General features: G+C 49.6%; 13 protein-coding genes across 13 annotated transcripts; 6 read left to right on the top strand and 7 right to left on the bottom strand.

Annotated features, from left to right (window-relative positions):
* Positions 1-9: 9 nt before the first annotated feature.
* On the bottom strand, positions 10-771 carry K489DRAFT_139601 (uncharacterized protein). The gene has a single exon (XM_033599122.1). The coding sequence runs from the start codon at positions 657-659 to the stop codon at positions 168-170; it is 492 nt and encodes a 163-aa protein (XP_033454854.1). The 5' UTR covers positions 660-771; the 3' UTR covers positions 10-167.
* Positions 772-883: 112 nt separating this feature from the next.
* Positions 884-1,981, top strand: K489DRAFT_414260 (uncharacterized protein; the record flags this gene model as incomplete). Its single annotated transcript, XM_033608146.1, has 1 exon — positions 884-1,981. The coding sequence occupies one exon, from the start codon at positions 884-886 to the stop codon at positions 1,979-1,981; it is 1,098 nt and encodes a 365-aa protein (XP_033454853.1).
* A 2,141-nt stretch (positions 1,982-4,122) lies between these two features.
* K489DRAFT_385492 (uncharacterized protein) lies at positions 4,123-5,686 on the bottom strand. The gene is made up of 3 exons (XM_033606116.1): positions 5,549-5,686; positions 4,920-5,490; positions 4,123-4,861 (listed from the first exon to the last, which is right to left on the bottom strand). The coding sequence occupies exons 1-3, from the start codon at positions 5,561-5,563 to the stop codon at positions 4,413-4,415; spliced, it is 1,035 nt and encodes a 344-aa protein (XP_033454852.1). The 5' UTR covers positions 5,564-5,686; the 3' UTR covers positions 4,123-4,412.
* A 1,833-nt stretch (positions 5,687-7,519) lies between these two features.
* Positions 7,520-8,425, top strand: K489DRAFT_328746 (uncharacterized protein; the record flags this gene model as incomplete). Its single annotated transcript, XM_033602084.1, has 2 exons — positions 7,520-8,093; positions 8,184-8,425. 2 exons carry the CDS (start codon positions 7,520-7,522, stop codon positions 8,423-8,425), a joined length of 816 nt encoding a protein of 271 aa, XP_033454851.1.
* Positions 8,426-8,686: 261 nt separating this feature from the next.
* Positions 8,687-8,908, bottom strand: K489DRAFT_328744 (uncharacterized protein; the record flags this gene model as incomplete). Its single annotated transcript, XM_033602083.1, has 1 exon — positions 8,687-8,908. A coding segment is annotated over one exon (222 nt), but the record flags the coding sequence as incomplete, so codon positions are not given.
* A 242-nt stretch (positions 8,909-9,150) lies between these two features.
* On the top strand, positions 9,151-11,041 carry K489DRAFT_435591 (uncharacterized protein; the record flags this gene model as incomplete). Its single annotated transcript, XM_033608601.1, has 2 exons — positions 9,151-10,314; positions 10,370-11,041. 2 exons carry the CDS (start codon positions 9,151-9,153, stop codon positions 11,039-11,041), a joined length of 1,836 nt encoding a protein of 611 aa, XP_033454849.1.
* Positions 11,042-11,569: 528 nt separating this feature from the next.
* On the bottom strand, positions 11,570-12,240 carry K489DRAFT_328756 (uncharacterized protein; the record flags this gene model as incomplete). Its single annotated transcript, XM_033602086.1, has 2 exons — positions 11,570-12,070; positions 12,127-12,240. 2 exons carry the CDS (start codon positions 12,238-12,240, stop codon positions 11,570-11,572), a joined length of 615 nt encoding a protein of 204 aa, XP_033454848.1.
* A 1,430-nt stretch (positions 12,241-13,670) lies between these two features.
* K489DRAFT_293706 (uncharacterized protein) lies at positions 13,671-14,569 on the bottom strand (the record flags this gene model as incomplete). Its single annotated transcript, XM_033600257.1, has 2 exons — positions 13,671-14,112; positions 14,166-14,569. Coding segments are annotated over 2 exons (846 nt in total), but the record flags the coding sequence as incomplete, so codon positions are not given.
* Positions 14,570-15,352: 783 nt separating this feature from the next.
* K489DRAFT_300242 (uncharacterized protein) lies at positions 15,353-15,904 on the bottom strand (the record flags this gene model as incomplete). The annotated part of the gene is made up of 1 exon (XM_033600399.1): positions 15,353-15,904. A coding segment is annotated over one exon (552 nt), but the record flags the coding sequence as incomplete, so codon positions are not given.
* A 2,188-nt stretch (positions 15,905-18,092) lies between these two features.
* K489DRAFT_385490 (uncharacterized protein) lies at positions 18,093-18,915 on the top strand. Its single transcript, XM_033606115.1, has one exon. The coding sequence runs from the start codon at positions 18,229-18,231 to the stop codon at positions 18,526-18,528; it is 300 nt and encodes a 99-aa protein (XP_033454845.1). The 5' UTR covers positions 18,093-18,228; the 3' UTR covers positions 18,529-18,915.
* Positions 18,916-19,311: 396 nt separating this feature from the next.
* On the top strand, positions 19,312-20,079 carry K489DRAFT_374812 (uncharacterized protein; the record flags this gene model as incomplete). The annotated part of the gene is made up of 1 exon (XM_033603557.1): positions 19,312-20,079. The coding sequence occupies one exon, from the start codon at positions 19,312-19,314 to the stop codon at positions 20,077-20,079; it is 768 nt and encodes a 255-aa protein (XP_033454844.1).
* A 1,667-nt stretch (positions 20,080-21,746) lies between these two features.
* Positions 21,747-23,337, top strand: K489DRAFT_385489 (GroES-like protein). Its single transcript, XM_033606114.1, has 5 exons — positions 21,747-22,029; positions 22,097-22,259; positions 22,315-22,468; positions 22,519-22,827; positions 22,877-23,337. Exons 1-5 carry the CDS (start codon positions 21,868-21,870, stop codon positions 23,166-23,168), a joined length of 1,080 nt encoding a protein of 359 aa, XP_033454843.1. The 5' UTR covers positions 21,747-21,867; the 3' UTR covers positions 23,169-23,337.
* A 507-nt stretch (positions 23,338-23,844) lies between these two features.
* K489DRAFT_414252 (GroES-like protein) lies at positions 23,845-25,047 on the bottom strand (the record flags this gene model as incomplete). Its single annotated transcript, XM_033608145.1, has 3 exons — positions 23,845-24,461; positions 24,522-24,933; positions 25,003-25,047. 3 exons carry the CDS (start codon positions 25,045-25,047, stop codon positions 23,845-23,847), a joined length of 1,074 nt encoding a protein of 357 aa, XP_033454842.1.
* Between the last annotated feature and the right edge of the window lie 805 nt (positions 25,048-25,852).

Below are 25,852 nucleotides of genomic sequence, written 5' to 3'. Positions count from 1 at the left end.
ATTCGCGCGCGCGGAAATGAGCAACAACTTACGGATAACAGGATTTCGCGGCAAAGCAGATTCTCCAATCTCCGCAAATGCCACGTCATCCTGCCCACCTTCGGCGATTCACAAGTCACTGCATGCTGGACATTGCAGGAGTGACTCCTGACACCATTGAGTCATACCTACCTACCACTCATTTGAGACGAGCGGTTAGGAAACGAACCCCCACCCTGCACTCCTGTCACTGCGCCGACATGGACATCGAACGCGTCGACGAGTGAGGCCAAGAGCGGTGCTGAACCAATCGTTACCTGGGGTTTATTTTTAAGATTGCAACGAGCGTCAATCCGGCGGCACGCAAGTCTCACACCCTTCATTGCAGCACACCCCCACCACGACACAGCCTCCACACCGGCATATTGCAGGGATGCCACTTCGGTCCTTAGGCTACTGGTTGGTTGAGAGAAGGTGCAGCTGTTGGGATACGATGCTGCCTGGGGGCCCGGTGGCTCAGATTGCGACCAGGTAAAGAGAACACGCAGTCGGAACGCGGTTCTGTTCGCGAGGATCGGCGGCTTGCAAGGCGCGGCGCGGCGTGAGAAAGCAAATATGCCCAACATTGAGATAACGCGTGCCGATGCCACCCCAGGGCTCGGCGAGCCTCGGAGATCCATGACACATATATGGAGAAAGCGGTCCGCATATTCTCCATCGCTCACTCACTCGATTTCGCACAATTTTGGGAATGAGCAGAAATTTCGTGCATCTCATTGAATTGCACCGATCCGTGGGGCAACCGACTTTCAGCTTTCACGCGTGCTGAGACTTTGTTCCCCAATCATTGCCACCTTCACTACCAGCAACATTCTACAGATTGTCTTGCGACACCAAGTGCAGCATGCACTTTCACGACAAGGAATCCTTTGAGTTGTACCACACTCTCGATATTTGGTCACCTGTGACACAGCCTCAAGAACTCCGTATCAACGTATTCACCTCCAAGTCGTACCTGGAACTCAAAGCAAGAGACCGTACGAGAGACCGGAAGAAGACGCAGAAGTCGCAATCTGCGACATGCGAGCGGCTGGACACTGAGGGTCACCTGAGCGTTGAGTCGATCTTTGAGGGTCCTCAATCGCCCGCCCGCTGTAACATAACCTTGGACCGAGCGGCGAGCCACACGATTGAGAAATCATGCGTCCGGGAAGCATTTCGTCGTACCATGTACGACGATGTGGACCTGGCAGGTACTACGATACCATTCACCCAGCAAGCCAATGCTGCTCAGGCTGCGCTTGGATTGTTATCTTGCGATAGCCAGGCAGCACCATGTCTGTCTCCAATTTTTCCAGCACATGCATCCATCAAGCAGGGACACATCGAGCCGTTGTCTCCGCCCAATATCGGCAGTACTCCGCCTGCCACATCCATTCCCTTTCGTCAAAGCCCCGGAAATTCTACCACTGGTCTGGAATGCGACCACCCATTGCTCCCAGACTCCTGTCCGGATAAGATCGCAGCCAACCTCGACGACGACCTCAATAGCGCCGACTCTATTGAGGACCGGAATCGACGCAAGGAGAAGAGTCCACTTCATCTGCGCAATGATACTTCCTTGAATCGACTTGATTTGCCGATATCAGGTTTGGAGCATGAAGAGGCGGTGAAATGCCATCAGCCACTAAAGAGGGCAAACGATCGCCATTTCATTGCTGCACAAAAGCAGCAAACTCATGGGCTCAATGACGACCGCACGGCTACATCGGTACGATCTTATTCACGGTTGCGTGCGAAGCGCACACCACGTAAGCTGTCTGCAAGTACACATCACAAACAGGCTACGATTGAGCCAAAGAAGACCACACGCGACAAGAATGTCAAGAATTTGGGTTTTATTCATTCTCTCTTATCTGATAAAACGCCACCACGCAAGTCACGATGCGGTCGTTCAATTGTTCGACCACGGAGACACCTGCCAGAGGAGGGCTACGCTTAGGTGTGCCTAGCCGTATTGGGCACTTTTCCCGCCTCTCGGCCACACCTACTCTTGCTTAACAATGCCGTGGCTGAGCCTGACTCTTCCGCGGTCATCGCAGATCGGAGTAAGATTGCATATGGGCTGGTGAATCTGGCTTTTTCGCAGGAGCCACATGTTTGATGCTGTGCAATGAATCGCTCCAAGAACATGTTTCATTTAAGCGCAATTGCGCTATATTCGCCTTAAAAATGACATATTGGCAGTGGTATATTAACCTTAGATTTTCGTCTCCGGCAGGCCTGACATGCGCTCTCAATTAATGTTCTTTTCGTGTTGTTCATAGCCTTGTCGTGGCATATAACAACGGAAGACATGTGTGCAGCCGGCAGTAGACTTTTAGCAGGGAATTTGCAGTGAGTAGAGACAGATGGCGCGCTCGAGACAGTAGTGGAGGGATCGGTGCTTATAATTCTCAGAAAACTGATCGCATGTTCATAATTTCACGTGACTGTGCATCGCCGATCTGCATCGCCGATTGGGGAGATGGAAAGCCATAGCCCGCTCCAGAATTGTGTCTTCGTGACAGGCTGGGAGAACACGATACCTTCGAAAATCGATGAGTGGCGAACGGAATTCTGTGCGATATGCACAAGACTGCTATCTTTTTGCAATCTCTTTGGTAAGCCCACTGCTGATTGCTGTGCGTGACTTCTCGGTATTGCAATCGTCGGGCTGGACGCCTCGATCCAGTTGTATGAAGCAAGGTGTTGAACCTGACTAATGCATGCATGGAGTCACAATGAAGTGAAGATGTTCTATCTGAATAATTGCGACTCGGGCGCATCATAACATCGTAATTGTACTCAGCGTATGATTTAAACCCATAGTTCTCTTCAAACTCATCGTAGCTACGGCTCCCCTAACAAAACCATCGATCAATAGGTCAAACGTGCTCAAATTATCCAGACTTGCGAAGCGTATTACCAACGGTATGCCGCACATTGCCCGTGCACTGCTATACGATGGCTGACCACTCCACAATTAGCAAACGGTAGTACAATGCAGTACAACCATCTTGCAAGCGAACATGACACCGGTGGCTTATGGAGAAGTCGGTGACCCTCGTTCCGCCTGGTTATTCCTCCTTGCCTTAGCTAAGTTCTTCAAGCCGACCACTACCATCAGCACGAGATCGAATCCGATTATGAGGAGTTCTATCAAGAGCAGTAAGGGTTCGGCTATGCTCCATTCTCCCTTGGTCAGATTGTCTTCTGCTTCAGGATGCTGACACGGCGCGGTGACTTGGCAGGATTGCTCTCGTTGCAAACAATCTACTTGACATCCTGCTTCGCATAGAGCGCAAAATCGATGCTCTCGCGCTTACGCTGAAAGCTCAATCGCATTCAGATCAGTAACCACGACCCTTGAATTTTCTCAAGAGCTTTCCGTGCAAACATCATTGTTGACTGGATAAATTCGAGCAGGAAGCAGAACACGCATGGCATATGGAGCAATTCATCGAGGCCATAAACACCACATTCCACACGACGCCGGAAAGCGATTCGCGCTTACGGACGGCAATCAAGGGGTTGATCATTCAGAACCACGACAAACTGGTCGACGATCCTGCTTTCGCTGAAACGATTGATCATATTGATGGCTTTGGCTTCGACCTGTTTAAAGAATTTTGTCATCGCACAAAGGCACAACGCGTATGTCGCATTTGTCAAGGAATCTTTCAGAGTGTTTGTGCTTACAAGGGGTGCTCACACCCCGTAACTGGATTTGGAAGGCCGATTGGATGTGATAAGCAAGGTCCTTGTGGGAAGTGTAGATAGTACTGAAAGGAGAATTCGATGGTGTGGGACGCGCCGCATTTCCGTGGAGCGGCGATGGGCACTGCAAACCTGCACCGCAACCTAGAGTAACTTAAGCCACGTGATCATCGGGTCAGCAGTGTAAACAGTCATTGCAGCGATACAGACCTTCAGCGAATATGCAGATGCTCAACCTGGTTCGAGCATGCGCAGGCACAGCGCGCACGGTCCATACTGAGTCGGATTCAGTATGGACCGTGCACACTGTGCTTGGTCGATGACGTAACGGTTAAAATGGGTCACCATTCTTGATCATGTCTTCCCCCCAACCGATGCAATCACGGGCAGTGTCATTGTTGTCCCAATTATCGAAGTCGTCGCTCAAATCGTCCGTAGGGAGGTTATCATTCCACTAGTCCGTTGCTTCCTCGATGTCTGCATCACTCCATGGCCCGGCAGCTTGGCTCTTACTACGACCGTTTTCACCCGTTCATTGACTCAACTTTCGAATTCTCATGTATGTGCAGTCGATGCGCCCGAACGCGTCGCAAGTTTTGCATCTCAGAATCCGTCCCGTGACGTACCGCGTTCTTCCCATTGCAATTCCTAACTTAGCCTTACTACACCTGCGATCAGATTTTTGCCGTCGAAAGGCCCTGAAGATTGTTCGATCTATCATGGAAGTCTCTCAAAATACAATCCACCTGCCTTCGTAAAGGACAGTCAGAGCCTGCGTCGCATTGGTGTTTCAGACCACGCTTTGCCGATTCCAGTCGTGCGAGGATGTCCATAAAGGACTCTGAGCTATGAAATGCTTCATGTCCCCACAGCCCGGCCTGCCTGAGGAGGACGAAATACTCTGCAACACGAAGTTCGCTGGTGCAGTAAAGAGTTCGCAACTCGGAAAAGCCGTGACATGGGTGGCACTTCTGTGCGCCTGCTGGATGCCGCCTTCCGCAGTTGAGACATTCCACATATTTCATAGCATTTGCCTTTTTGATCTTGCCCAAGTCAGACTCAGCATCCGACATCGTGCCGCGAATCCAATCCAAGTTGTCTTCAATCTTGCTGATGAGATCATCTGCATCGAGAATTAGTACTCTGTACTATGCGATATCTCGAATGAGGAGGAAACTCACTCTCCAGATACGAAGGAAGGAGCGACAACAACTCGTGGTTTTCCCAGGACTCCACATTGGAAATAGAGAGCTCTTTGATTGCAGACTTTGACGTCTCTGTAAAATTGGACGACTTCATCGTGAAGTCTATCAGAAGCCGCAACCCGATATCGACCGGACTACTGGTCAGCTCTAGACTCATGAGCCAGTAGGCTAGCCAAGGTCGAAAGATTCGAGTACAGTCGTATTTGTCACTAAGAATTGCGATTCTCGCAGTTCGATCGAGGTTTTCCGGACCCGTTGCTCCTGGGCAATGGTGGAGAACTCGTAAGATGTTTTCCATTGCATTGTGATCATCATTGGTGAGATTGATTCGAGGTTTCTCTCCAGCCAGAATTGCTTGCGCCTCATTCATGTCACCACGTAGGAGTTTCTTGAATACTGGGGAAGCAAGGGCAAGAGTCTGCGTACAGATTTGGAAATCCTCTAGCACGCCATCTTGAGGTGTTCCAAGACCAAGGAAGGCATCTCCTTCGGGGCACAAGTTGGTTATCAATAGAGCGGACGGCACGTGATCAACTCTCGCTGAATGCTTGTTGTTCTTGATGTCAGCAGGTAGCTCAGGCCTTGAGATACTCACGCTGGCGTACTTCATTGCACTCCATGTCAATTATATTCCTTTTAGGTCGTAAAAAGCTCAATGGGAGCGTTGAAGTGTAGCGAATGAGGAGCAGAACTCGTTGCTCATGTACGCCGCCTGAGATCGCTGGAGATTGTTTGCGTTCTTCGGTAAAACGCATGGCTTCCCGCACAATACTTGACAGAGGGTGCCAGACTCATATCTCAAGCGCGGTCTATTCAATTGGGCCTGGTGGAGCTGCTGTCCAAGCTTCGTACCATCGATGTCTAGCTTGATAGGTACCTAACCCCTCCGATAGTGTGAAAAGTCATTGCAGCAATGATGGCCTTCGATAAAGCGACGCGTAGATACGTAACCTGACCAAACATCTACACACCGCCTCGCCGCCCGCGGATGCTAGACAAGATCGAGCACGCACTGCCTCGCGTGTGGCACAGTGTTTCAGTCATCGTACCTGGGGTTGATACCGATGACAATTTGGTATCGCTTTCTCCTCGCACTGGTGCGCCGTGGTTCTAGACTCGAAACAGCGTTAAAAGCCTATTAGTGATCAACGAACAATGGCGGAATCTCCGACGCTAAAATACTATACGGCTATTTAGCGCAAAACAGCGCCGAGAGAGACATCGACCATGTCTATGTGATGCTCCCGATGACAAGACTTTATGCTCCCTTTAATGCTCCTGATTACGATATCAACTTCAAAGAAAATCGTCATATCCATCGCAAAATACGACATCTCATTGAAGAGAAAATGTCATTCAAAACGCTCGAACGACGCTCCTTGCGTCCGAAAGCGGAGATCTTTCAACGAAAAAAAAAAAAAGGAAACAGCTGACTCCGTGGCAGCGGGATCCAGTCTTTGCCACTTCAGGATACTCGTCGAACATTGGCTCACCAGAGACCTGCGACTTTCGTGTCATGAGGTCGCATGAATTTTGTTGTGTATGGCTAATGCTTGTACCAACCGTTCTCGTTGACACCGGTACTAGGCCGCGAATCCGCGGGCAACCCTAATTCTAGCAATGGAGAGCACTGTGAATGTCTTCAATTCTTATCGCATGGACGAGTGAGCGCAGCAGCCAGTAGGGAGGTAGTATGTAGCTCCAATATGCATATGCATATCCTGTACTCACACGTTCATTGACCACGTTCATTGGCCCATCCTTCCCAACAGTCTCGCGCACATGCAGGACAAGGGCGAGATTCGTACAGATGAAAATCGTGTCGCTTTCTAAATATGACCCATTACCTCCATTCACACTGTTACACCACCAAGTTCTTCACCTCACTCATTGCACAATGGCGATGCCTCAAGCTCTCAACATGGCGGATCTTATGAATCTCCATCCTGCGAAGCATCTTGAGCTTCTTGATGTTGTGGATAAGCTAAGAGCCCCGGGTCTAAATGAGCATGTTGATCTCCCACAGCTGATTGTGTGTGGAGATTAATCCAGCGGCAAGAGTTCTGTGGAGAGTTCCTTGCGCAGCTACGTGCATATGGCACCCCATTGTTTTATCCTCTACCTGTACTCATGCAGATGCATATGCTGAACCAAGGATATATCTATCACGACATCAAATACCTATCGTGAGGCGGTGTAGATGAGCCATGGGGCATGAAGCAATTTATTCTGGGGCTCAAAAATACCACCTGACACACCCCGACTTGAGTCGTTGCTGATTTCGTATGTGCAAGAGTCGTGGTTATGCTTCAATCCTGTACCATGGGGGGTCGTCGCAAGATCTATAGAAGTCACCCGGATCGACAGCAGAGCAGGTCAAACCCGCCTTTATGGTATGATGAGGCTACACCTCTACCCAAAAGACGGAAGCCTTATATACTCGACGTCTTCCGAAGACTGCCCGCACTCACCTTCATACAGCATCAAGTCAACTTAACACAAACGCTCAGAGCTACGATTCACTCTATTATTTTAAGCTCCCTTACGCAGACCTAGTGTAGACAGACAGACCAATGATGGACCCAAAGGAAACAGCACACGTGGTTTTCATCGACTCGTTACCTACCCTTCTGGACATGCTCAAGAATCTTATTGCCCCTCATGCAAAGCAGCCCGACTTGTTCTTTGACCTTGAAGGCATCAATCTTGGCCGTTCAGGGACGATTTCGATCTGTACGATCTATGTCAGGTCTCGCGACACTGCCTTCCTTGTTGACGTGGAGGCTTTGGGAGGTTCGGCTTTCGACACCAAACACCCAAATGGATGGTCTTTGCGATCGGTTTTTGAGTGTCCGAATATTGCGAAAGCCGTGTTCGACATTCGAAATGACTCAGATGCACTTTACAGTCTCTTCCAAATCTCAGTCTCAGACATCGAAGACATTCAGCTGATGGAGTTGGGCGCACGAAAAGGGAGCAAGAAGTACGTCGCAAGTCTCAAAAAGTGTGTACAACAAGAGTGCCCAGATGATGTGCATGTTGCGTGGACCCAGACAAAAGATACGGTTACAAGTCTGTTCGACGCAGTACAGGGTGGAGGATACGAAATATTCAGCAAGCGACCACTTGAACCTCACGTTTTGGAATATTGTGCCCAAGATGCCGCCATACTACCTCATCTTCACGATATCTACAGGAAGAAGCTGCATCAAGTGGGACAGCTTTTTTGGCAAACCCGAGTGAAACATGCAACAACCGAGCGCATCAAGCTCTCACAGAGTGTTGCTTACAACGGTCATAGTAAGAGCCAAGCTGCGGGGCCATGGAGTGAAGCATACATCGAGGAAGCAATGGACCAGTGGAATGATGATATCCTTACGGATGATTCGGGCGACGGCTTCGATGATTGGGACGACGGAGACACTGCACGTGATTGCATGGGCTGGGAGGAAGACATGATCAAGAATGGTGAACCATTTTAACCATTACGTCATCTACTAAGCATAGCGTGCACGCGGATGGCAAGGAGCTGGGTGCTACTACTCACTCAGGCTGCGCGTATCTCGGGGTACGACCGCTACCTGTACTTTTCACAAACGCGACCGTGGCCCGTATGATTACTATGTTTGGACGCCATCTCTCTCCATAAATCGATTTCCATGATTTCGGATCGATTTTTGAATTTGACCTCCCAGAAGAAAGGAGAGGTCGCCCCACCGCTCGCCTACTGCGTCTTGTAACTGCTATCTCTGGGAGGCCCACAGCGGACAATGCAAAATGACATGGTTGACCGACTCCACGCCGCGCTCGCATTCGCAGGTGGCGCTGTCCGCTTGATGAGTGCACGCGAGGTATTCCCGCAGGTGTGTGTAACCTGTTCGTGCCTGTGCCAAGATCCCAGCCTCCTCCCGGGTGAACGCATCGTATGACTGCAGCGTGTGCCGTCCAGGGAGCGCGACTTGGAGGGCGAGCAGCACTTGTGATTCGACAATTCCTTCACCGGAGTATGCATAGGCAGGCGAATCAAACTGCTAGGGGGGCATACCTGCATGCAATGTGTTCGGAGCTTCGTGTTGCGGGATAATTGAAATCAAGGGTGAGCCACACGTAACTTTAGTTCATCTATTGGCAAGTCCCACTTGAATGTCACTGCCGAATCCAACTCTTCCAACTCGATCCCACCGCGCCAGGACCCAGGAGCCTCGAAATGGCTACGGCGGGAGTAGTCGAGATCGCTCGCTCAGATTTGATACCGTCAGAACTTTCCGAGAATGCAACCATTAGTCAGGTTCAGCACCTTGCTTCATACAACTGGATCGAGGCGCCCATCCCGACGATTGCAATACCGGGAAGTCCTGCGCAGTGGTTAGAAGTGAGCTCACCAAAGAGATTGCAAAAAGATAGCGGTCTTGTGTATATCGCACAGAATTCCGCTCGCCACCCAGAGAGCCCCCTTGAGCCGCTTTTCCGGGCTTTGCAAATCGAGAGACCCGACTTTGATTCCAGTGAGGTCGACATCATCAGTGACCGGAACAATTTCCGAAAGCTTTTGTCATTTGTGGATCCTAAAACTAGCAGGAACGGGCTGGAAAATTTTACCATCAAAGCTGAGATCATTGGTAGTGCTGTACTATTGTGTCGAGATGAGGCAGTGGTCCAGGAAACGATCGGCCCAGATGAATTTAGAGGCTATGGCCATGAGTTCGAAAAGTCATACACAACAAACCCGATCGTTGAAAGCACCGGACACCACAGAATCATTGGATATCAGTTTGGAAATCTGAGCTGGATAATTCGTCACGAAACAGATGGTTTCGTGCAAGATCTTCACGCGTCCGAAGGCTCAGCACAAAACGCAGATATACTGAGTTTGATGAAAAATTTGGCAATCTCACCTTCCAACACGCCAGTGAAAGCTTTCCCAGGATCTAAACTCACTCTCAAGCTTTGCGGACAAGCGGTACCACTGGGATCAACCCTGGAGATCAAGACTCGTGTCGCCCATAAACAAATTTCGATCGATGAAGTAGCCCCGCAGTTGTGGCTGTCGCAAACTCCGTACCTTGTCCGAGCATATCACAACAAGGGCACTTTTCAAGTACCTGAGGTCAAGGATGTCCGAGCGGAAATCCGGGCATGGGAAAGAAACCACCAAACCCAGCTGAAAATGTTAGCAGGACTAACGGTTAAAATCATCGAGATGGTCAAAAAGTTCAAGCAAGCGACGATCCAGTACCGTACTGACACCAACACTTTGACCATCAGGTCTGAGATGCATGCAACCATGCTCCCGAAAGATTTGTATCTTGTCTGGGATGAACATATTCCATTCCGAATTTCCGTCAAGGCCGATAAGGAGGCCCCCGAGAAGGTAAAATTTGTTTGGCTTCTCGTTATTGTATCTTTCTGACATAAAGATGCCGTAGATACCAGTCGTCAACTTCGAAAAAAAGCTGGCCGACACAACAATCCGGATTGGAGATAAGTCATACGAGATACCGCTGGGCAAGTTTCCAGTCCTGCAATCATTCGTCGTCGCTGAGAGGCAGAAATCTGTGACAACGGTGATCACACATCAGCAAATTCCACTTTTCGACATTGCGCTGGAGGGTGTCACGTCTGGGTTTCGACAGTGTATCCGTAGACTCGGGAGTGATCTGAATTCCTACCAACAACTCTGTGTCACCTACGACAATCTTGGCGTTGATGTTCTCGAAGGCCAATCACTGGGCAACATCTTCTCGAATATTAAAGCTGTTAATCAGAACCCTGCCGACGAAACGAAACGAAACAAAAGACTTGCAAGAGATTCAGTGTTCAGGCTAATCTATTACTTGTTAAAAGCAGAATCTTTCAGCAAAGGCATCGAGAGCAACAAGATCTATAATGCCGTGATATTTGTCGTTTCCCATCCGCGGACCTTCCGGCACAAAGCTCGGTGCATCGCCCGTGTCGCATACGACTTTCGAATGTGCCCATCGGCGAAACAAAGCGCGACCCTGAACAAGTGGGACAAGAATGAAGATCCAGATGATGTCGACTGTACAACCGATTCGGACATCTCAGACTTCTACTATTACGACTCAAGTGATAGCTGAAGAGCCGTGGTACGTCATCAGTGGCTTTAAAACTCTGGTACTAAGACATGTAGCCACATGTTAAAATTGCACTGCCATCCTATAGCGGAGTAGCATCAATCAAGATAGCTCATCAACCAGAAAATTCACTTTCGTTTGCAACCCTCTATGATAATCAATTCCGAAGTTGTCTACTGTTCTGCAGTATAAGTTAGAAGCGACCGCAGTACAACCTATAAGCTTGGCAATATTCTCAGCAACTGTGTGTGATCTCGATACCCCTTCGGAATTTGCGCTGAGTGTTATAGTCTGGGACAAAGCGACACGCGAAGAGAAGAAAACGAGTAGACGCGGTTGACCGCATTACATGTAGGATGACCTATCGTTAACATATTTGGTGGTACCACCTGTGGCTGCAACGGCTCACCCTTGCTCAGCTGCGACCAACTAACACAAGGCTTGATAACACTTGAAGCGCCAAAGATAATCTGTCGATAATAGGAAACATGCCTGCATGGTTTCGGGACGGCGCTACCGCACAATTTGACTTCATAGCCTCTCCCTACTCTCGTATAAGAGGGCTGCATAGCAGATCGTCAGTGAAAGCGATAGCTGTACAGGCACTGATGCGTTCTGGAGATCAGACGCATGTTGCCACTCAAATATCCATAGGAAAAAGAAAAGTAGTCCAGGAAAGTTGCATACGACCCCATATGTCAGGACCCAGCCGAAGCATCTCTTTTCTCTCGCATATATGCCCCAGAAAATCTCGCGCTTGCTGTCCTGGACAATTACCTGCCTTCTCTTGGGGAGAGATTTCAGATGCTCGTTCTTAAGTAACTCAGGAGCGATCCTGTCCAGACAGAATGATCTCCATGTGCGGTTATTCGAATGGGGATTGTAGAAATGGGCATGGAATTGTGATTTTGGTATCGGTCCGCTAGGGGGTCGGAAATCGATCGGACGTGGAGTGAAGTCGTAAGTGAGATCCGCATCTAGTGGAAAATCGACACGAACCGGTTCGCTCTGATCGATGCCGTACTTGTGGAACTATTCATAAGAATTAGTGTCGCCGTTCCAAATACTAGCTGAAGTTTCCAGCTTACACGGAAAAACTCGCAATGATCATAACGCCACATAGAAAAGCACGTTCTTAGTATGCCTCGATTCCCAAGGTATGCTTTCTTTAATTCGGAAAAGAATTCGACGTCGGTTTCCATCAGGTCAGTTCTGATGGCAGAAACCCTGTAGGAGGTCCCCAACTTTACACAAAAATACACATGACTCCGATCTGTCAGAGATTGATCAACTTCGCAGACGAATCGCCGTTTGTTAGAGGATCTCAAGGGCATATCGTACTTTGGCTTGGCTGCAGAGTCTTGTGGCGAATTTACCGATGCACCGATAGCAGAGGCCATTTTTACATTCGTATCGGTAGTAGAGCCTTTCGTTGCACCCGAAGTTTTGCCCTCGTCGCTCGAGCTTGTAAGACCAGAGTCCGGTAATAGTATGAATGGCGGCGCTGACCTCAACGTTTCCTGTACTGCAAATGCTGCTTGATTTGGCAAATCGGCATGCAGAGGCTTTCCACTTGGCTGCGCAATGGTTTAGCGTTTATATTCGACGTTTACACCACCCATAGGTGGTGACTTACAGAACGCCATCGGAGGCGAGAGAAATTCCGAGAAATTGGCCTTTTCCTTGGTTGCAGTGGCCACCAGTCCCAGGTTTCGCCCATTGTCTCTTCCACCAAACCTTTCACGTGATCAAAAATACCAACATGCTCGTGTGAGGAAATCCGCAGGAGATTGGAAGGCACCCATGATATCTCATGAGCGAAAGCTTGGACTGAGTCTGGGTCGAGTATGTTGCCATCCTCTGAAATGATGACGCTTCCTATTGCAGTGGCCATCTTTTGCTGGTATGATCCATGGACAAAGCTAGCAAGTTGATACTTATATTGCGCATAAGCTTGGCTTTTGCGTAGAAAGCTTCCAATTTCTTGAATATTAATTTCTGTGTGACCTGAGTCTTCTCCCTCATTGTCTAAGGAGCTTTCTGATGCAGTGTATGAGTGATCTGATTCCTCTCCAGATAGAGCTTTGTGAGATGTCTTGATCGGTGCTGGTTGTGAAGTCCCAAGGAGCTCACGGGATTCTGATATACTCCCTTTTTGACTGTCGTTCTCCGTGATGTTGACTATTTCTAGTGCAAGCGAGAACATAATCCTTCTAGATCTCAGTAGTCGCGCTGCCGTCTTTTCATTACTGCTAACGGCCTCAGTCTTCAATGACCCCCCGAAACTGTAAATCAACTTGCGAATATTCCTGCAAAGTCGGTCGCGGCCAACTTTCGGATCTTGAAGCGCATAATTATTTAAGAGCGAGATGAACGGGCTGCAGAATAGAGTCCTAGCAAGACCGGCTGTCAGATTGTCCATGTCCAGGCTTCCTAGACTGGATAGACTGGAGGCGGCTGAAAATTCAGAGAATATCGACTTCGCGTATGCAGACTCTACATCCGAGCTTTCAGTTATTTTCTCTCCTGATGAATTCATTGCTTTATCGATAAGGCTTTGAAGAGTCTCGTCTGAACTCGAACCAAGATAAGATATCGAAGTATCGTCCACTACTTGAGGCGCGACTTTTTCAATCTTGAGATCTTGTATCGGTTTCACCCGATCACTGTCAGAAGCTTGACCGCGGAGTAAGGATGCAAGACGTTTGGAAAGATGATCAGATTTCTGCACGAAGCTCTCTTGCGCTTCATCGATTGTCTGGCGCATCCGCGTCTGCGCTTCAAAGCTTTGGTATTCGTAAACATTTTCTGGTGGGTCTTGCAGGCAGGATGATGCTCCAAGTGACAGGTTTTGGAAATACGATCTCAAATCCTCGCAGATCTGGAGGCATTGTTTTGTGGCTTCTCTCTCGTCTCTTAGATCGATGCCTATCTCCGCATGAGCGTTGCGATCCGTCGTCGGCTGTGTTATCTTATCGTCGATCCGCTGCAGGTGGAGCTCTAGATTATATGTCGTATCTTTGATCATCCCGGTGTACTTTAAGAGGACCCCTTCGGAAATCTTCGAAGATTGCCTAGCGCGAGAAAGTTAGTAACGGAGGCGAGGAGGGAGTTTTGGGCGACTAACATAGTGACGGTGCCTAACCCGACTGAGATGGTCGACTTGTACCCTGCAATGGTTTCGATGAATTCGTTAATATCCCCTCTCATGAATTCCATCCGCGCCCAGTCTCGGAAACCAGTCTTGGACTTTTGGCTGAAACCCTCCATCGCCGCCTCAAATTCACGACATACTTGATCGCATCGTTCGATAGGACCCTGCAGAAGCGCCAACAAGGATTCCTCGGTAGCAACGGTTTGGGTTAACGATTCCAGAATCTTACTTAGATGGTCCAGCTCATCTTGCAGCCTCCCAAGCGTCTTGTCCCGACCTTTGTACCGTTTAACGGCCTCGCGTAAAGACTTTGCAGACTGGATCGCAGCTGTGGAGATTGCGAGTAATGAGGCTGCAATGCTTAAAGGGTCTGCCATTCTTGTGTCGTTTAGTAACTAAAGGATCTCTAACTTGTGTACGTCTCAGCGAGCGTGAAGTACGAGTGCCATTTTCTTCGAACAACACGGCTACTCAGAATCTAATATTTGATTAGCAGCTCCGGCACGACGTCCCTGATTGGTGAGATTAGCGCCGCATGCACGCGCCGAGCACAACTCACGATTGGCGTTATCGCGGTTCACATGTGTTTAGTTCAGCTTTCACCTCGCACGTGTCAATCCATGACTATTAATAGCAGAGCGCTTCGAAGTCTCGGCTTCAGGTTCGTGACCAAGACGTCCACACTTACAGCCGCGTCAACTTGTTTCCAGGCATTGTGCCGCTTGCTGATAGTGAAATGCGGCCACTTATTCCAATTCCATAGTTGCACATGTTTCACGAAGCGCCCGTAATCCGCTTTGTCTGTTGACTGTATGGGTGATGAGGGCACAAAGCTGACCAACGCATTCTGCGATCGTGACAGCGCTAAGCGCCGGGTTCTCCGCAAGCAATTGAAATGCCACCGCTGCGAATCAGCGCACCCGATGCCCTCACTCGAAATGCGGCGACGAACGGTTTGAAAACCAAAGTCACTTGCGAAGTCAAGCGGCCACGACCTATGAAACTTCTACACGGCCAAAGAGATACACTGCTTGGCATTCAGAAATATGTAGGTCATAAGTTCCATGTCTCGTCTAAAGCCACCATTGATCATTGAAGCACTGTTGCTGATCATCGTTACTGTGAGCAACTTCTCCGCAAAAACGTGTACAACGTCGCCCGTTTTGAGAGCATGGACACGACTCACCACACACCCTACAGTCGCATCGCATTTTGCGAACGGCTTTGATTTCCTGCTGAAGTTCAGGTAAAACTTGGGGCATCTTTTCTCTAATTAGGGCAACCAGCTCATCCAGAACGTCTCCAAGATCGATTGGCGATGGTTCGTTTGAGATATTCGGGCATCTCAGTATATGTTCAAGGCATTTGACTTGTTTGACAACACAAGCTGAGTCCCAGAACATGCCACCTACCATCGCGCTGGGTTCGATAGTTTGTACCGCGTGAACTATCAAGTGACCAGGAGGCATGACAAAAGTCTGCCCAGGTCGAAGTGTTATAGCACGAACTATGTTTCTTCGTGGAAGCCAGTCATGTGCATCTCGGCTAAGGTCTTTCCAGTCGCGTTCAGTCATGTCCTTAGGATGGATCCAATACCACCGCTTAATACCGAAAATGGGATGGACCCATGTCCCCGAGAGAACATCACAGTGGGCTCCTGAAAATGCACCTTCGTAGCCATAAATATTAAACCGCAGGCACTCTTTAATGTCCGGAGCTTTCCCGCTCGTAGTCGATCTCCAAAGTAGTGTGCTTAGTAACCTAAAGCGTCGTGCTTTTAAGATAGCAGAATCACCGACTCCGACATAGTCTGGCATTGCAAGTGCATTGAGCCCAAACGGGCGGAGCTCCGAGATTTTGCGCACTTGGTATGCTGAGAGTTTCCGTCTGCCTTGTTGATAGTTCGGATCGATTACATCGAGCTTGTGTGAGCCGAGACAGTCGGCGACGTCATCAAGAAACACAATTTCCGAGTAAGGGAGTGTAGTGAGACTTTCTTCGAGAAGCAGTGGCCTGCTTAAGCCGTGGGGAAATTGATCCATGAGTTCCGGGAGATTCTCAGCATGGAGCCTTAGGACGTCTATTGATTCCAAATTTGTAACATCTGAGAATAGAGTAGCGCGAACATCCAGGACTCGTGCTTCTGAAGAGTTTGCAATCCATGCGAGGGCAGCGTGACAGTCTTTGTTGTGCTTTCTATCGTCATGTGACCGTCTCGCTTGTCGGTAAGCGTCCTTCAAAACCGAATCTGCTGTATCGGGCGGCGGAGTCAACTTATCTCCCGGACAGCAGCTATATCTTGAAATGCGTTTCCTGCCCGGCGCGTTGTCGTTCTCGCCGTTGTTTCCGCAATCTCTGGCACACGCGGCGGTCGCACGCCCGTTTTGGATTACCTCGGCGCAGCTGTCGTTCTCAGCTTCCTCTTCGTGTTCGGCTTGGTCAGCTCTCTCGTCGTGTCCGGCTTCGTTGACTTCTGCATAATGTGCAGTGCCGTTAGCGGGCTCGTACTCTTCTCTCTCGCCTTCTTCGTACGCTTGCAGCCTGGTTCTCTTCCTTGCATTCGTGCTCCTCAAACCACAACTTTGCGAGTCGGCAGTAGCATGATCCTGATGCCGCTTCCGCCAATTTGAAGGGACGAGCATTCCATATTGATCCCTTTGTAGTGCATGTAATTGATAGATGTCTTTGTTCTGTTCTTTAAGAAGTCCTTTCAGCCAAATGCTTGATTTGAAATCTTGCTTTTCGAAAAGAAACATAGTATCGAAATCTTGTTTGGCCCATGCCTCAACATCCTTATCTTCGACATGAAACTCCTTTGAAAGTCGGTCATAAGACCGAGTTGCATTTTTGATGTCCTGATGTGCCAATGGAAGGTACGTGGCCTGGACTGTTTCATTGCCACGATGTAAGCCGACGCGATTAAAACTGGCGTCGTGAAAGCTTCTAAGATGACGATGAAGTAAACTTAGGTTCAGCCTTCGTACAACTTCGTCCCACGAGGGTTCTTGGCGACAAAGAGCAGCAAGTGATGAAAGAGCCGTGATCCCGATGTCTTTCCATCGGTAGTAAATGACTCGTTTAGCTGACCATTGGAGGACGAGGACCCCAAGTGCCCTTTGTCTGGCAAGTGTCGTTTTTGACTGGTATGCTAATGGCTCAGACGATGCGAGTAAACCGCACTTTTCCCAATTTGGATCATTGGTATTAGGCAAGGTATCAATATTTCTCGACCGGGCACCCTCGATAATCGCATGCGCGAAGATGGAGTCTTGATATAGCAGGCGGTCGCGGTGTTCGCAGAGTACTCTTGCAACGTCTGAAGGGTCTCGTAGCAGCACAATTTCAGCATGAAGCTTGTCTAGAGAGGCTTGACATGTGCCTGGAAGAAACAATTCTGCATCCGCCATGTTGTTTACGCTAGAAAGTAGTTTGATGCTGCTGAGAATTGTGAGAGTTCGTTGTCAGGCAGAAATACGCACGGGCCCAACTGAATCGGATTCAGTTGGGCCCGTGCGTGCTATGCCCAATAATGCTCGACTAGGAGGAACCTGTACCGAAGCGCAATGAGATCGGCCATCTCGCATCACAGCTTACTGGAATAAGTGCGCAACGTAACATCGTGGTCCTCGAACATCGTCTAGGCGAGAATGACAAACATCAATGAAATTTGGACTGTAGCAACATCCGAAAATTGCATGACGAACACGCGATGGGTACAAATCTCACATTAAAGGACACATGCAGCTATTGGAGAGACTCTGGGCTGCTTGAGCATGTTAAGAGCAGAAATAGAGCCGCGTTCCAGAACTTCAACAACTTACATCATGAGCTGAGGACTACAATGCGTAAATGACATAGATGCCCGCACGGAGGGATGCCTCTACTGCAAGTGCGGAATGCCAAGCTCGGATACACTAAGTCTGACTCAGGTCATCCTGTGAGACATTAATCAGCATATCAGCCCACATCGAAGGCGCAGGCCCGAGCCAATCCAATCCCATCTGCCATATTAACACCCCTGAGCCTTGATCGCCCAATGTCAGACATCACACCCACGACCATTGGGCCAAGAGTGCTCATGACATTCAAGAAAATTAATACCAAGGAAGACGCTCGGCTTGCCGCAATCAGCACTAGCAATGACCCTATCAGTGCGGAAGATGTCATCACTGGCTCAAGAAGCGGAGTCATGATGGGAGCAATGTCGGAGGAGACTGCACGGCACATATCAAGCGACCACAAGGCATTAATCGCCACATTGAAAGAGCCACAAGCTCAAGAGGAGAGCAGTTCGTTTGCAGGTCATGGGCATACATTAGAAGAGGGCAAACGCTAGAAGCCTCGACAGAGAGTACCTGTACATGGTGTGGCCTTTGTTGGATGGAAGACCATGTGACAGTACTTGACTGACTCGATCGTGCAACCGCTGTCTGGGCTGATATGTACAATTCCACACCAATGTTTGCGGTGTAGCTGATTTGGAGTCCTTCGTGTGCAGTGTGCTTCCAAAACATGCATGCCCTTCGTTGGATAGTCACTACTATACATGTAACGCGATGGTGAGGGGCCGGAGTGTGCCATCTTACATCGCGACGATTCACAGCGATCGCTCCTATGACAAAAGATTTCCGGACGGTGCTACGCGAAACGTTCTATGCCATCACTCGTGTGGCTTCATTTCGGTGGTAACCAAGAACAGTGACGTCTTGATCTCTCACCAGACGGGCATTAATATCATCAAACACCTAAAGCTCGTTCCTGCAATCACAGGGCCTGATCCTCAGCGCTAGTCGGACAGGTTGTTGGATTCGTGTGTTGCGAAGTGTTCCACTTTGCTTCTAGACCGTGATAGACGCTGCCGACTTCATTTCACAAGACGCTATGACTTGAAACCCAACGAATCTAGTTGACAGTCTCGAACGAATCTTTCCAAATCGTGATTAGAGGCTAATACTCAAATTAGCGTTTGATGGCTGATCTAGACGGTGCAAAATTTGTCGTCTTTCCATATTATCTGGGCGAGTAGTCAGAACTAACATATGAATTGCACTCCACTCGAAGTGCATTGGACACATGAACAAAGACAAGGAAACCACCAAGACATTCCGCTTCAGCTGACATGACTAAATATAGGGTGAAAGAGGATCACGAAGACATTCTTCTACAATGCTTAGACATATGCATCAAACGCTGCGCGGTCGGACATGACTCCCACAATCTGGATGTCCGACTTCGACGGCTGCTAAGAGCAGTGTTGGACCAGTCCCTAGATAATGCAGCACATGAGAAGTACAGCCTTGGTGACGACGATAAAGGCTGCACAGACATCTGTACACCATATTCTAAAATTACTGGCACTGGAATTGCAATGCCTCCAATCAATTCGACAGCTCGGAAGACTACTCGGACCTCTTGTGCGTTGCCTACGGTAGTCATTGAGAGTATTGAATCCAGAGATGCCTCACTGAAGCAGCACTCAGACATGTGCAGCTTTGAACAATATCGTGAGCCAAACTCGCATCCGTTGGTCCATCTACAGAGGGAACCCGTCACGTACCAACATTTGCACGACAACCTCGGGGACGCTGAGAACCCGAATTTGGTTTACACACCTACTACGTCGGATTCTGTAACACTTTCCTGCAAATTACCAGAAGTGGCACCCTCGACTGTTCTGAAGATGCCACTTGTGTTCAAAAACGTACACGCAAAAGAAGACGCCCGGCTCGTCATAGTCAGCACCACACACGATACGACCCTTGCACAACCCCTAAACACGCAAGACGTCACTGTTGGCGCAAGAGGTGTAGTGATACTAGGATCGATGTCAGATGAGACCGCACGAAAGATTTCGAGCTACCACAACGCATCAGTCGTGAGATTCTGAGAACTCCATGTATTGCAAAAAGGGCAATTCTTTCGTGGGGTTTGGACGCTATTTGGGAGAAGCTGGAGACACGGAAATTCGATGGAAAAAAAAAGAACAGACAAAGATACGAATACCATTTGTCAATGTATTGCGACTAGGTTTCACCAAGTAGACAAGTAGAGATTATGATTGAGCAGACAGATCCTAACCTTCGGGGCGGCGTCGGGCAGAAAAGCTCCACAAAGGCGAACGTATTAACATTGAAGAGCCACGTGTTGCGCGCGAGATCGGAGGATTAATTGACGAGAATATCTTAACTAGTGCATACAACTTCGTCCGCCTAAACGCTCACGACACAGCCTTGCACATGGCCGTCATCGCGCCGCTTGGAGCACTTGCACGATGGAGCAGATAACTGCCTTCCCCTCCTACAATGTGTGAATCTATCGTTGACCTCCGTTGATTAGCGCGGGAAGCCAGTCCGTTGAGGCATCTGTTCGCGAGGTGAGATAATCTACAACCGCTTATGGTGTGCATTCGTCGCTGCGGTTGCAGCATGGGACTATCGGGAGGACAGCATGCGCATTTTCACACACACATCTTTAGGCAGGCTGGTGGCGCACGACCGATGGACCTACCTCCAGACAGAAGGACTTGCCGTAAAAGTGTTGACGGCATCATCCGCTCACAGAGCGGGGATCTGCGACAATTCGCTACCACCCTGCATTAACTTCCATGGACAGGCCTGTCGAATGCTAGGGTTCGTGCACGACCGGGGAAAATTCTGGATCAACACTCCAGACCATCCCGGCACATGACCTATTCAGTGCTCATTATAAGCACTGAAGCCTCTTTTTGGTTCTGGTCTTGCACGTGCTTCCACGACAGTTCTCTGCCCATGAGTCATCAGTTGGACTTGGTCGCATAGCTCGGCGGCTTTATCTCGTACATGCTGACGTACGTTACAATGTCTACGCCTAAGAGGTGTTGTGTTGCGCACATGCTTCGCAGTGGACGTAAGGCAGCTCGCTAGACTGACTGCCACGGTTTCGTATAACGGTTATGCACATGCATAAGAAAACCAGATGCAATTGCTCTCATGTAAACCGGAACTATTGTCCGATCCAAAAAACTTTCAACCATACGCAAGATCCTTGCCATGAATGTGGATTTATCAAACCCATTTGCATGCTAGAAGCTCCTTCAGTGATCTCTTGGTCGAATTAAGGGGCAGGCTTTGAAATGGAGTCAACAGAATTTCGAACTGTAGGAGTTCAGGATCTCTGCTTACCGTTTGGTCCGAAGGATTTCTAGTGACATGCCCCGCCTTGACATCAGTACCATCAGCACTTTTCGCTCGCGTGGTTACGACTTCAGAGTCCTAAATTCCGCCTAGCCCATGGAGACACAGACAATGATGCGCTTGTGAGCTATGGAATCGAAGGCACTTTATACCTCGATGTCGATCTCTCCGTGTAGTATTTCCTTGTCTTCGAATGGCTGCGAACGTATGAACCTCAATCCGGGCATACTATGCGCTCGATGATGTAGGATTGGGTTTGACATCATTGAGGACACCCCACCATCACCGGGCTGCCGACCCCGCAACGCCATGTCCGATGATTAGTTACAGCAAGCTCATGTGTCCGACGCCTGGTGCGAGGGTCTCGCATAGCCGAACACCAGATAGACGCCGCCTAAGACTAAACACTATATATCCTTCAATTTAGGCACTCTTCACTTCTTCATCTTTTGACTGTCATATTGTACCTCTATTGCTCAGGCTAAAACCAAACGATCGTTAAAATGTCGGAAGAAATCCCCAAAACGCACAAGGCGTTGATTTACGATGAGCCCGGTAAAATCTCCCTGAAGGTCGTCGACTTGCCGACTCCGGAGCCTGGACCCGGCGAGGTTCTCGTCAAAGTTTTGCATTCCGGTGTCTGCCATTCTGACCTTGGCGTTATGGTGAGTGGAATTAGCCAACTGCGAAACAATCGTCAACTTTCGCACAAGTTCTCATCCCTTGGCCTAGACAAACCGCTGGGCAGGGCTCCCGTTCCCAACACAGGCTGGTCAAGTGGGCGGGCATGAAGGGAGCTGTAAAGTAGTCAAGCTAGGACCAGGCACAGAGGCCAGCGGCATCAAGATTGGTGATCGTGTGGGCATCAAGTGGATTGCCGGGACCTGTGACACTTGTAATTTTAAGTTTGGACCCCAGGAAGGTGCCGAATGCTAACATATGATTTTTAGGCCCGGCTTGCTTAGTAGGCGAAGACGGTGTATGTTTCAAACAACGGGTGTCGGGATTTTACACTCCCGGAACCTTCCAACAGTACCTGGTTTCCGATGCAAGATACGTTACGCCGATCCCAGAGTCTTTGCCTTCAGATATGGCAGCTCCCTTGTAAGTTCCTCGGGCGGCCCGAAGCATCGCTAGACCGCTTACATCTTTAGATTGTGCGGTGGAATTACAGCTCTCTCTGCAATCAAGAAGAGCGGTGCTCAAGCTGGCGACTGGGTGGCCCTTCTGGGAGCCGGAGGCGGTGTTGGTCACCTGGCTGTGCAGTTGGCATCAAAGGCATACGGCTTGCGAGTTATCGGCGTCGATGCAGGATCGAAGAAGAACCTCGTGATGGAATCAGGAGCCGAGGTCTTCCTCGACCATACCCAATGCAAAGCCGAAGAGGAAGTGCTCAAGGCCACCGGCGGCTTGGGCGCGAAAGCCGTAATCGTACTCACCGGAGCGAATGCAGCTTACGCCAGGCAAGTCCTATGTTTCAGTTTGTCCACAGGAGATACTAATGGCAAACAGCGCGATGGGCATGCTCAGCTTTGGCGGCACGCTGGTCGTTGTTGGTGTTCCGGAGGGTGAACTCAAGCCTATTGCGACCGCGTTTCCGGGCATTATCGTAGCAAAGGCGCAGAAAATCGTCGGTGTAGCGGTGGGCAACCGGAAGGACGCCATCGAGACGCTGCAGTTCGCGGAGCGAGGCCTCGTGAAGACGCACTTTGAGACGTGCAAGATGGAAGAAATGACGTCCGTCTTCGAGAGAATGGAGAAAGGAGAGCTCCAAGGTCGTGTTGTTCTGGACATGAGTGCGTAATTTGGTTCGGATCAGATCAAGTGTCCTTGCTTGAAGTAACATCGTAAACCCACCATCTGGAACAGCACAGCTTGGTCATGTCAGCAACATATTTAGCTCATTTTTGAAACCTCGAGTAATGTGTGAAACATTTTCCGACACCATGATAATGAATAGAAGACGAGAGAGGTGTAGGCTCTCATTGCTGATTTAGCGATGTCCCGGCCAAAGCATATGGAGTGCGGAACTGCTCGATTGGGCAATTATGCGCAGGTCGTCCATCACGGTTGTTCCTTCGACATCAAGTTAACTCGTCACCCGCACTACCGATATAGATTATAGAGGTCACGAGATGTATATGTTTGATGACATTGTCAATGTTCACATCTAATGCAAGCCGACAGTCCGAGTACGGCTTGACGCTCGCGCGACCACGCTTCAGCACGGAGATAACTCGAAGGAATTGCGCTTGTCAAAGTACTCCAAGTTCGGGCAACCTCCCTTCGACATGTTCGCATTTCGTGGCATGTCCAGACGAGCTTGGAGCCGCACATAGAAATTGGGTCAGAATTACAAAGCGGATGTACACTGATAAGCTAACTCTTGGGACGCGTGATTGGCGCATCGCAACGTGAACGCACAAGTCTTGCTTTGCACCCAGATTTCCACAAGCATCGTATGTGGCGCTTGCACCGCATTAGATTTGGCCGCTGCATTTGACAAGGATCTTGACCTGACTGTCTTTCTCGTTTATCAGAGATTTGAATCCCTCCTCGAGGACGTCTGGCATGTCAATTCTCTTCGTTATCATCTGCGCACTCTTGTCCAATCTGCCGTCGGACAAAGCATCGATGACCTCTTGGAAGTCTTCGCGAACATAGGTCGCAACACCAAGATAAGATCTTTCCTTGAAGACCAAGTCGTTCGGGGTGATGGTACACGTCTTTTCCCAGATCGCAATGTTGACATGCGTCCCACGAGCTTTGAGGGCGTTGATTGATTGATCCAGGCCGCTCTGGACGCCTGCAGCATCAAAAGAAATGTCGACTCCTCTCCGGTCCGTCAATTCGCGGCACCGCGCAACGACGTCGTCCTTGGATGGATCGAGAACGACGTGAGCGCCAAAATCTGCCGCAAAATTCTTCCGCATTTCAGAAACTTCTGAGCAGATGATCTGAGCACAGCCTCGAGCTCTGAGAGCCTGGATAACGGCTAAGCCGATCGGCCCTCCGCCCACGACCAGGCACGTATCGGTAGGTTTGAATGGCGACGCATTGACTGCGTGCCATCCCACACTGAGCGGCTCAACCAAAGCTATAGGTGCAAGTCAGCCCTTGAGAGATCGTTCGGCAATGCCATCTCATCATAGCTTACCAAGCACGTCGAGCCCGACGTTGTCTGGAGCGCTGTACAGCGTGTACTCTGGCACGACCAGGCACTCAGACAACCCTCCACCCCATCCGCTGAGGCCCACAAACCCATTCTTCCAACAGCAATTGACCAAACCGGCCTCGCACGCTTGGCAATCCCCATCGAAGATGATTGGAGCTACGACGACTCGACTGCCGACCTTGAAACGATCTGATACGCCCTCTCCACACTCGATTACTACGCCGGAGAACTCGTGCCCAAACGTGATTGGTACCGTCTCTCCTGTGATCGGGTGGGGCGAAGTCGGGCATAGTGATGGTCCTCCGAGATATTCGTGGAGATCGGAGCCACAAATCCCAGTCCAGGCTGGCTTCACTTTGACATGCCCGGGTTTACAAACCGGCTCCGGGACGTCCTGGAACACAGTGCGTCAGTGTCAGTGAAAAATCAGGATATTCAGCCGATCATGAACTGGCCGACCCACTTCATATCGAATGTCCTCTTTCCCGTGGAATCGCACAGCCTTCATTGTTGCTCTGGGTCGTTTGTGACAAGAACTTTGGAGCCTTGATGACGAAGTTGATAACAACAAGTCTTTTAATCACAGTTGAGATCTCCTGGTTACCGTTTATCGCAGTCCGAAATCCTTCAAATCAGGTAGGTTTCCTAGATGGGGTATCGCCACTATACTACCGCTTGTCCGTGTAGCCTGTTTCAAGGCTTAAAACGAAAGGGCACACCCACGCTGCTATTCTAGGCAAGTGCTCGAATTAAACATCCACGTTATTGAATCGTTTTTTGCTTCATTTTCCGGGGCTTAACATGCAGGTCTGAGAATTCTGAGGCGGATTCGGAGCACTACTATTGTCCAGAATCATAAGGTTTTGCAAATAGTAGGGCCGTTTCACCATCGTCGTTTCAAGGTGTGCCCTTTTCAAGATCTCATGGCTGAGCGCCGCCGCGTGGCGGGGTTCGGGAAGGAAGGACGGTCGCCCGGAGATCAAATGCGGTAACCCGGTGCGGTAATCATGCAGCAATGGTGAGGGCCTGCCGCTCAGAAGTCGCGTCCGATCTCATGATCGCATGAGTGTGATGGAGTTGCGGAGTCTTGGTGAAATGATCATCTGCCTGTTTGTTGAGTAGCGTTAAGACTTGAAGCCTTCATTGTCCCTCGCTCATCTCCACGAATGATTGCCGACTCACGAGTCCCAAGCCGTACGCGGACGTCTGGGGACTTACTAGTCATGGCAAAAGGGTTGCCCTCGCATTGCCGAAAAGGTCCGCACGCTTAAGCCGTAGATTTACATACAAATCCATCAAGGTGTTGTGCACTA

This window comes from Dissoconium aciculare, assembly GCF_010015565.1.
Source record: "Dissoconium aciculare CBS 342.82 unplaced genomic scaffold K489scaffold_28, whole genome shotgun sequence".
Classification (NCBI taxonomy): Eukaryota; Fungi; Ascomycota; class Dothideomycetes; order Mycosphaerellales; family Dissoconiaceae; genus Dissoconium; species Dissoconium aciculare.
Note: the sequence above shows the minus strand (reverse complement) of the source record. Positions and strands in the feature narration are given on the sequence as shown.

Coding starts and splice junctions, on each gene's coding strand:
- K489DRAFT_139601 (XM_033599122.1), bottom strand. CDS start 659: ATGGATCTCCGAGGCTCGCCGAGCCCTGGGGTGGCATCGGCACGCGTT.
- K489DRAFT_385490 (XM_033606115.1), top strand. CDS start 18,229: ATGTCAGACATCACACCCACGACCATTGGGCCAAGAGTGCTCATGACA.
- K489DRAFT_385489 (XM_033606114.1), top strand. CDS start 21,868: ATGTCGGAAGAAATCCCCAAAACGCACAAGGCGTTGATTTACGATGAG. Junction 22,030..22,096: donor ATTCTGACCTTGGCGTTATG/GTGAGTGGAATT, acceptor CCCTTGGCCTAG/ACAAACCGCTGGGCAGGGCT. Junction 22,260..22,314: donor TGCCGGGACCTGTGACACTT/GTAATTTTAAGT, acceptor TATGATTTTTAG/GCCCGGCTTGCTTAGTAGGC.
- K489DRAFT_385492 (XM_033606116.1), bottom strand. Junction 4,862..4,919: donor CCTTCCTTCGTATCTGGAGA/GTGAGTTTCCTC, acceptor TTCTCGATGCAG/ATGATCTCATCAGCAAGATT.